Below are 10,597 nucleotides of genomic sequence, written 5' to 3' on the forward strand. Positions count from 1 at the left end.
AAGCTTCAGCCTGGCTGGGACACTACGACACTTTCGAATTCTACTGTTTTCATATTCTGTACCTTTCTCTGCATGTGTCTTGCACTACCGTTTGTTTGAGCCTTTCGAATTCTGCTGCTTTCATAAACTCTTATCTTCCTTTTTTTCTCTCCAACGCTTTTGGGTCTCTTTTCTCCGCGCTGCTCTTTCTTCTTTGCTTAGTCATTGACGTTTCAACTCGAATGTATTGTCCTTATATGCTTTATATGTGCTGAGAGCACAGGATCTGTGTGTGCTATGTGCCTTTACACAACTGAGTGTTAATTGATATTGTTTGCGTCTCGCAGGTCTTTTAAGTGTCTTCCGAGAACTTCCGAGAAGATCACGTATCGTCGCCCTGCTTTTCCTTTCCAGGATTTTTTTTTATAATAGGTGTGTCCGGCGGCACGGTGGTACAGTAGGTAGAGCTGCTGCCTCGCAGTAGGGGGACCTGGGTTCTCTTCCCGGGTCCTCCCTGTGTGGAGTTTGCATGTTCTCCCCGTGTCTGCGTGGGTTTCCTCACACAGTCCAAAGACATGCAGGTCAGGTGTATTGGCGATTCTAAATTCCTAATTCTAAATTTCTAATAAAGTCCCTAGTGTGGGTGGGGTGTGTGTGTGTGCCCTGCGGTGGGCTGGCGCCCTGCCTAGGGTTTGTTTCCTGCTTTGCGCCCTGTGTTGGCTGGGATTGGCTCTAGCAGACCCCCGTGGCCCTGTAGTTGAGATATAGCGGGTTGGATAATGGATAGATGGATGGATGGAGATGTGTCCATATTTAAATGTTGACAAGTTTAATATTTCCACGTCTCAATCTTTTTTTCTCTTTTTATTTCTGAAGGATCTTTATAGCAGGGCCCTCAGCGTTGATGTGAAAAGAAAGGAAGAGTCATAAAAGTTTCATATCAGTGAAGTATTTGGCAGATGGTGTGGTCTACTCAGAAAAGTAAGCAAACAACTGCAGAAACTGAACTGCTATAGTTGACCATGTTTGTTATAGTCCGCTCTAAAAAACGGGTAAAGCCAGTCAAGCATATCATCATTAAAGTAAAGAAAAGAAAAAGGAAGTCCAAGTCCACAAACACTGAAGGGCCCACTGGAGTTCCTTGTGGTGTTTCCACTGACTTTGAAGAGGTAGAATCAGATCTTGGAACTTCAGGATCCGGGTCTTTCTATTATGAGATCCCCCATGAATCACCCACAGTTCCCAAAAAGCTGACGCGTATGGAAACTAAATCAAGGGAAGAGGCCATTCCTGAATTCTATGATATGCCAGCCGGGGCATCGTCGTTTACAGACCCCGACCTGCTGACCAAAAGTGTTGAAATATATAAAGATGACAAGATGCCGATGGTTAGCTCAAAGCCCAGTGAAGCCAGTTCCTCTGAAGCCAGTTCCCCAGTTCTTGCAAATCAGGCCACTCACATAGACATAAAGGAAGATCAAAAGCCACAGATGAGCAAGACTGATACCTCTGAGCTACCAATCATGGCAGGCCAAGCTAGCCCTCCAAGAAGGGCTGTGTCCATTGCAGGGGAAACGGAGATGGGTCCGGAAACGTCCATGCCTTCATCATATATGATTCCCAATGGAGCCAAGCAGATATTAAAGATAAAAGTAAAGAAAGAAAAAGACACCGGGATAACTGAGGCGGAAGCGTTCGAAATTCCAGATGCCACTCAGCTCCTACTTGATGGGACACACATAACGTTAAAACGAGAGAAAGACCAAGGAGCAGCTCCAGCTGTCCATGGTGAGATGCCAACTGATCAGTCCAGGCAGTTTTTAGTGAAAGTCAAGAAAGATGTAGAAAAGCTTGTGCCAGTGCCTACTGAAATTCCATCCAAAGATCCTACAATGCGGGCCCAATATGTCAAAGTAAAATCTGAGAAAGAGTCTGAAATTCTACCTTCAGATTTGGATCTGACCGCTACATTTGATACCAGAGATTCCGCAAAGAGGGCCCAGCTTGTAAAATTTAAATCAGAGGACGAGAAATTTTTGGGAATATCTCGAACATCATCCCCTGGCACACCTTTACAGCGTGCCCATAGTGTAGTGTTAAAATCAGAGGAAGCAAAAACATCGATTCTCCATTATTCCAAAACACCAGACGGAACTCCTGCCACAGGTGTTATGAAGGAGCCCCCACATTTAACCATAAAATCAGAGCCCGAGACCGAAGTGGCTGCATTTCCGCCATCTCAAAGTGTTGTACCAAAATCAGATGAAGAAGCAGAGAAGCAAGATGAACTTCCCTCTACAGGCCCCTTGGAATGGGTACAACACCGCCCATCATCACTAAAGAAAAAATTGAGACCTGATCATTATGGGATGCCAAGTGAAGCCCCAAGTGAAGCCCCTTCTGAGCAGATAACAATAAAGTCCGAAAAGCAGATGGAGCGCAGTCCTTCCATAGGTTTGGTAAAAAGTGCTCAACATATGATATTAACATCAGTAGAGCAAGCAGAAAATGTAAGGTCTGACCAGTATCTAATGTCTCCCAAGGGTCCAACAAAAATTGACCTGCATGCAAGAACACCAAAAGAGGAGTCCAAAAGTAAGATGTCAGAAATGGACGTTAAAGCTCCAACCAAAGACCCTACAGAACTGGCCCAACATGTAACTATAAAGTCAGAGGAAAAGATGGAAAAATCGAAGATGCCTGTGGAAGTTTCATCAACTGATTTGGCAAAGCCTGGCCAACCCATAGTTATGGAATCAGATGAAGAGAGTAAGCCAGAGATGTCCACAGGAGTTTTCACCAAAGGATTCACAATGTTGGCTCAACGTTTGTTTAGATCAGAGTCTGAAAAGGATACATCTGAGATTCCAGTAGCCATTCCAACCAAAGCTCTTTCGAAGGAAGCTGAAGAAGTTCTAACAGAATCCATAGAATTCCATGATGATAGTACATATGATATTCATTTAGGGTTGCCTACTGACGGTCCCGCAAAGAGGGCTCAACATGTATTAATACACTCCGAAGTAGACAATGAAAAAGATACAACCGAGACAGCTGAAGGAGTTCCATATAATCGTTCTGCAAAACGTGCACAGAATGAAGTAGCAGAGGAAGACAGTAAGTCTGAGACACTGATATCAGTTCTCCCCAAAGGTATCGCAAAGTGGGCTCAGCGTTTCTTTGGATCGGTGGCAGAGTCAGAGGAAAGTACTTCCAATGTGTCAGAAGTTATTCCAGCCCAAGGTTCAGCAAAGCAAGCCAAATGTGTAATAACAGAAACCAAGGATGAGCAGAATGATGACACATCTGAAATGTTCACCGGTGTTCCAAATAGAGGTCCTGTAGCAATGAAACCAAAGGAAGAATTACTACAAAATATAAACAAGATGCCTGTAGGAGTTCTTTCGAAAGGTTACAGAAAGCAAGCTAAACATGTAGTAGTAGAATCAGGGGATGAGCAGGAAGATTTTGAGAAGGTAGAAGGAGTTCCATCTAAAGGCCCTGCAAAACGATCCAAAAGTGTAGTGATAGAATCTGAGGAAGAGCAGAAACATAACAGATCTGAGATGCCCATAGTTGTTCCATCTAAAGGCCCTGCAAAACGATCCAAAAGTGTAGTAATAGAACCTGAGGAAGAATTATTAAAGAATACTACTCAGGTACCTGTGGAAGTTCATTCCAAAGGTCCCAGAAAGCAAGCTAAACATGTAGTAGTGGAATCAGGGGAGGAGCAGGAAGATTTTAAGAAGGTAGTAGGAGTTCCATCTAAAGGGCTGGCAAAGCGAGCCAAAAGTGTAGTAATAGAATCTGAGAAAGAGCAGGAAGATGAGAGATTTGAGGTGCCTGTGGGATTTCCATCTAAAGGTCTGACCAAACGAGCCAAAAGTGTAATAGAATCTGAGAAAGAGCCGAAACATAACGAATTTGAGATGCCTGTAGGGTTTCCATCTAAAGGTCTTGCAAAACGAGCCAAAAGTGTACTAATAGAACCTGAGGAAGAATTATTAAAAAATACTACTCGGGTACCTGTGGAAGTTCATTCCAAAGGTCCCAGAAAGCAAGCTAAACATGTAGTAGTAGAATCAGGGGATGAGCAGGAAGATTGTGAGATGGTAGTAGGAGTTCCATCTAAAGGTCCTGCAAAGCAAGCCAAACGTATAGTAGTAGAATCTGAGGAAAAAAAGGAATATGATACATCTGAGTGGCCTGCAGGTGCTTCCTCTAAAGGTCCTGCAAAACAAGCCAAAAGTGTAGTAATAGAATCTGAGGAAGGGCAGAAACATAACAGATCTGAGATGCCCATAGAGTTTCCATGTAAAGGCCTTGCAAAACGATCCAAAAGTGTGGTAATAAAATCTGAGAAAGAGCAGGAAGATGAGAGATTTGAGGTGCCTGTGGGATTTCCATCTAAAGGTCCTGCAAAGCGATCCAAAAGTGTAATAATAGAATCTGAGGAAGAATTATTAAAGAATACTACTCGGGTACCTGTGGAAGTTCATTCCAAAGGTCCCAGAAAGCAAGCTAAACATGTAGTAGTAGTAGAATCAGGGGATGAGCAGGAAAATTTTGAGATGGTAGTAGGAGTTCCATCTAAAGGTCCTGCAAAGCAAGCCAAAAGTGTAGTAATAGAATCTGAGGAAGACCGTGAAAATAACAGATATGAGATGCCCATAGGTGTTCCATCTAAAGGTCCAGCAAAACGAGCCAAAGGTGTAGTAATAGAATCTGAGGAAGACCGTGAAAATAACAGATATGAGATGCCCATAGGTGTTCCATCTAAAGGTCCAGCAAAACGAGCCAAACGGATATTAGCCGAACCTGAGGAAGATCTTGAAGATGATACATCTGAGTGGCCAGTAGGCTTTTCTTCTAAAGGTCCAGCAAAACGAGTCAAACCAGTAGTAACAGAATCGAAGGAAGAGATTACTTCTGAGATATCTACCGAAGCTTTTCCCAAAAATGTTGCAAAGTGGGCTCAGCGTGTGCTGTTTGGATCAGAGGCAGAGGTTCAGCAAAATGAGTCCAAAGTGTAGTACTCAAATAAGAGGAAGACACAGAAAAGCAGACTAGGGTTGTGCAAATAAAGAAGAGATGACAGAAATGTCTGAGGTGCAATCAGGACTACCAGTGGAAACAGATAAAAAAAACAAACAAAAGAGACTTCAAAAGAAGGCTGCTCATTCAGTCTTACACTTTTTCCCCCAAGTTATTTGACTAATTAAATACATCTATTTATGAGAGGCTACCAAAATTCCAAAAATGTAGTCAAATATCAAGCTACTGTATGTGGTTCTGTTTAATGATTAGATTGAGAGAACTAATAATATTATTTTATAACAGTGTTTCTTAAACTATGGTTTGCAACCCAAGTCGCATGATGGTCGATTTTGGGAGGCACATTACAATAGTACTAAATGAGAAAGGGGTGTGAATGGATTTGTGGAAAGCTTTGCAAGTGGAAAACATTCCACCCCCCATGCAAAACGATCCTAAAGTGTAGTAATAAAATCTGAGAAAGAGCAGTAAGATGAGAGATTTGAGGTGCCTGTGGGATTTCCATCTAAAGCTCCTGCAAAGCGATCCAAAAGTGTAGTATTAGAACCTGAGGAAGAATTATTAAAGAATACTACTCCGGTACCTGTGGAATTTTATTCTAAAGGTCCCAGAAAGCAAGCTAAACATACAGTAGTAGAATCGGGGGAGGAGCAGGAAGATTTTGAGATGGTAGTAGGAGTTCCATCTAAAGGTCCTGCAAAGCAAGCCAAACATATAGTAGTAGAATCTGAGGAAATAAAGGAATATAATACATCTGAGTGGCCTGTAGGTATTCCATCTAAAGGTACTGCAAAACAAGCCAAAACTGTAGTAACAGGATCTGAGGAAGACCGTGAAAATAACAGATATGAGATGCCCATAGGATTTCCATCTAAAGGTCCTGCAAAATGAGCCAAACATATAGTAATAGAATCTGAGGAAGAGCAGGAATTCCACCCCTCACCCCCCCCCCACTCCCACCAACCCAAACAGGAAGCCCAACAGATGATGATTAATGGCAATGCAACAAGGGGGATCAATTCCCTGGATGATACTCTGTGCCTGTTGCAAAGATACGCAAAAGGAAACAATGGGCTGTATGGGGGAAAAGAAAATACATGTAAGAATGTCTTACAATATTCATTAATGGAAAACACAAGAGTCATAAAACCTCACTTTTAGAAAAAGAAAAAAGACCTTAATTTGGGAATTCTAACCCTAACCCGAACCTCCCAAATTATTTTGTAGGGCATACGTTTTAGGAAATGAGAGTCAGCATCGAGTCTCTAACCGAAATAAGGTGTGATGATTTCTATTCTTCTTATTGCATGGTTCTGTGTTAACCTTTAAACTTATCTCAGTAGATTTAATAAAGGGCAATGGTTTGAGACATCATGACTATGATACAATTACAAGGTCAACAACATACAAGAGTGACTTTGGTAATACTGAATGAGCGTAGTCCTGGTAAGTAATTAGAAATTTAAATAATTCTTCCTTTTAGGTTAATTGAAAATATCAAAGGCCCATTTTTTCCATTACATTTAGTTACTGGTGACCACTCTCGGTTTCATGTTCTTACATAAGCTGGCTGAGAACCTGAGGTCTCCAAGTCACTAACCAGTAGCTTACCGAGTTGCGTTAAAGTTGAGAGTAAATGGGCCTTTGTCTTCTACTGCAGCTGGGAGGGTATCATATTGCTCAGTGCCACCCTCTCTTCCCAGTGGCAGTGAACCTGCAGCCTCCAATTGGCACTGAAGGATTTCCCCTGGTACAGCAGAAACAAAGGCTGTTCTATAACCCATCAGCCCGAGTTTACATCCCACTACTGCCATCTCAGGTAGGATGAACAGTTCAATTGCAAAGTTTTCATTTCTGCCTGGCTAGACGGTAATATTTTAATTTCATATAACAAAATGATATTGTTGGATCCCGCTCTTCCAGACCTTCCATTAGTAACCCATTTGACCACTTTACAACACTCTGAGAGGAGGATAGCAGAGAAATATTTAAAGGAGGCTCATTCACCTCATTTTACATAGGCCAGCTACTGTCCGTTGACAGAGTATTAGAGTCCTACAGTTCAGCTATTCAGAATCCTGCCCATCTCTGCCAGCTGTTGAATGCCTATAAATTAAGGATTTTTCAGATTATTTAAAACCTATAAATCTAGACTAGCAAAAGGACCACCGTCACAAGTATATTTTCTGTTCCCTGAACCTATGGATCTTTCTACCTACTTGCTATTTCTCAAACCCTGTCGATTTAGGCAAGTACAAAGACCCATCTGTTGATATATTTGGTTATTTCTGACCCTATGAATTCTGGGTCTGTCTCTTCCAATCCTGTCACAACATACCCATAGGACCACTTTACATCACTCTGAAAGGAGATTAGCAGGGAAAATATTTCAAAGAGGCTCTCTTACCTCGTTTCACATTGGCCAGCCTCTGTCCACTGACAGAAAGTTGGGATCCATCGAGTCAGTTGTTGGGGATCCTGCCAGAGTGCGCCAACTGTTGAAGCTCTATAAATTAGGGAATGTTCACATTTACTAAGCTCTATAGATCCAAAAGTCCACCATGTGTAGTATATTTGCCTTTACTTGACTCTGGATATTTCTAACTACTTGTTCTTCCTCAAACGATATAGATCTAGACTTGGAAAGTGGATCACAATTACAAGTATATTTGTTGTTCCTTTACCCTGTGGATCTTTCTTCCTACTTGCTGCTCTTTAATCCCTATAGATCTAGGCTAGTAAGAGGACCAGTCATTTGTCTCAAAAAAATGAGATATAGACCCCAAAATAGAAAACTGTCAAAGCATTGCTTATTTACAGTGTTGAATTTAGCAAAACAACATGTAATCAAAACAAAACTTCCAAATCAAAATGATCATATATATATATATATAAACGTGTGTGTGTGTTCGGCCCGGAAGTGAGAGGTGGAGTCTGGGTAAGGGCCACTACCCACTACTGTCCTGAGTCGAGAATTAGCCATTGTGAGCCACTAGGGGGCGTACTGCCACCATAACCCAGACACAGACAGGCAGGAGACAGGTTTTGTCACACGTTTATTTACAGTTTTACCAGCCCACAATGCCAGTAAACAACGCAACACACCAACACCGTTCAGTCCCTTCTTGCCGCCAGTCCTTCTCCCTCCACTCCTCTTCAGGTTTTGTCCTCTCCTCCCGACTGTGACCACCGCTCCTTTTTATAGGGCACCTAAATGCACTCCAGGTGCCCAACGAGCTTCTTCCGGCTGTGGCGTGAAGCGTGACCACATAAGGCCCTGAAAAGGTCCATGCGCCCCCTGGCTGGGTTGAGCCACCATGCTCATAACCCGTGGCCCCACTGGAAACCAAGGGAGCTGCCCTCTATCGGCCCAGGGAAGAAACTGTCCCGACAATCCTTTTTCCCCTGGTCCTTCCACACTTTGGGTGTCCTGGCCATCTGCCACACCATGTAGCGCCTCACAACCCCCTTATGTCTTGGGTGTGCTGTGCAATCACTGGCTCACTGGAGCTCTTTCCTCTTCCTGTTCTGCCTAAAGGTAAGTACCTCTTCATAACTATTTACGCATTGAAAACTACTATAAAGTAAAGGCCACTTACCCTGTGATAGTGGTAACTAGGAGCAGACAAACACAACAGTTCCATCTCCTCTTCACTTATGGTGCCCTCTGTAATATTTGGGACAAAGACAAATTTTTCCCTGATTTCTCTCTCTGCTCCACAGTTTAAAATTACAAATCAGACAATTCAGCTTTCATTAAAGCATACAATGTAGACTTGTCATTTGAGGGGATTTGCATACATTTCCGTCACACCATGTAGAAATGACAACACTCCTTCAACATGATCACCTAACTTCAGGGCCCTTTAATTGTTGGGACGACTGGCATCACAGGTGTTGCTGACCACTCAGGTGTGTTTCATTGCTTCAAGCAGTGCTGAGGCTACTGCTATTTTTAACCATTTATAAATGATTTGGATAGCAATATAAAGTAACAAACTGGTTAACTTTGCAGACAATACCAAGCTTGGTGGGATGGTAGATCATCTAGAATCTGTTGAATCATCAAAGATGGATTCATAAAGCATGCAGACTTGGGCAGATTTATGATGAAATTTAATGTCAGTAAATGTAAAGTATTATAAGAAGTAAAAATACAATATGGCCTGAATACAAAACAGGAGGTCTGAACTTTGAAAGTCCACCTTATGAGAAGGATTTAGGAGTTGTAGAGGACTCGTCGCTATCAACTACCAGACAGAACCATTAAGAAGGCTAACAGAATGTAAGGTTATATAGCGCCTAGATCTGTGGAGTACGAGTCACAGGAAATTCTGCTCAAGCTTTATAACACACTGGTGAGGCCTCATCTGGAGTCCTGGGTGCAGTTTTGGTCTGCAGGCTACAAAAAGGACATAACAGCACAAGAGAAAGTCCAGAGAAGAACAACTAGGCTGATTCCAGGGTTACAGGGGATGATGAATGATGGAAGGCTAATAGAGCTGAGCCCATCACTTGCATTAAGTTTAGGTGTGAATACACAGTGGGAGGTCTGAAAATCGAAAGGTCGCCCTATGAGAAGAACATAGGAGTCATAGTGGTCTTGACACTATCAACTGACAGTGTTCAGAAGCTTACAGAATGTCAGGTTATATAGCACCCTGATGTGTGGAGTACGAGTCACAGGAGGTTCTGCTCAAGCTTTATAACACACTGGTGAGAACTCATCTGGAGTCCTGAGTGCAGTTTGGGTCTCCATAAAGACATAACAGCACTAGAGAAAGTCCGGAGAAGAGCGACTCGGCTGATTCAGGGCAACGGGGGATGAGTTATAAGGAAAGATTCAAAGAGCTGAGCCTTTAAAGTTTAAACAAAAGAAGATTTAAGAGGTGACCTGATTGAAGTGTTTAAAATGAAGAAGGGAATTAATACAGTGGATCAAAATGGTGATTTTAAAATGAGTTCAACAAGAACACGGCGACACAGTTAGAAACCTGTTAAGGGTAAATTTCGTACCAACACCAGGTTTCCCCGAAAATAAGAGTGTCTTATATTAATTTTAGGTCCAAAAATGCACTAGGGTTTATTTTCGGGTGGGTCTTATTTTTATTCAAGTTTAAAACAGTAAAGTACATTTATTCCTGCTCAACAATTCTACGGTACAAACTACTGGTACGTTAACGCCTGTTCAACAATCAAATCAACATGTACGGTATTCAATGTTCTACAAAGTACTGTACGAGGGGGTACCCAAAAGAATCCGCAATAGCGCTGCGCTTGACGGAGCCCCCGGAGCACACACCACCCCCGCCGAGGTAGTGCCCCAAGTTTCAACCGCGTCTCCTGCCAGTCTCAATCCCTGCGGCCAGCGTGCGGCCGTGAACCCCACGCCGCACATCACCCCTTCCCAAACGAGAAAAGATTTTTCTCGCCTAAAAAAAGGTGAAATGCAGCACCCCTCCCCAGCAGGAAACAAAAGCCCACAGCCACACGCCGACCACAAAGAACGAGAAGAAGCAAAGAGCGAGGTTGAAAACTGTTCCAGACTCACCCACCGCAGCAG

The 10,597-nt window shown here is 42.8% G+C and overlaps 1 protein-coding gene across 1 annotated transcript; it reads left to right on the forward strand.

Moving 5' to 3' along the window:
* The first annotated feature begins 812 nt into the window (after positions 1-812).
* LOC120532293 lies at positions 813-9,712 on the forward strand. The gene is made up of 2 exons (XM_039758175.1): positions 813-3,843; positions 4,393-9,712. Exons 1-2 carry the CDS (start codon positions 1,002-1,004, stop codon positions 5,010-5,012), a joined length of 3,462 nt encoding a protein of 1,153 aa, XP_039614109.1. The 5' UTR covers positions 813-1,001; the 3' UTR covers positions 5,013-9,712.
* Positions 9,713-10,597: the final 885 nt, after the last annotated feature.

This window comes from Polypterus senegalus, chromosome 7 (assembly GCF_016835505.1).
Source record: "Polypterus senegalus isolate Bchr_013 chromosome 7, ASM1683550v1, whole genome shotgun sequence".
Taxonomy (NCBI): domain Eukaryota; kingdom Metazoa; phylum Chordata; class Cladistia; order Polypteriformes; family Polypteridae; genus Polypterus; species Polypterus senegalus.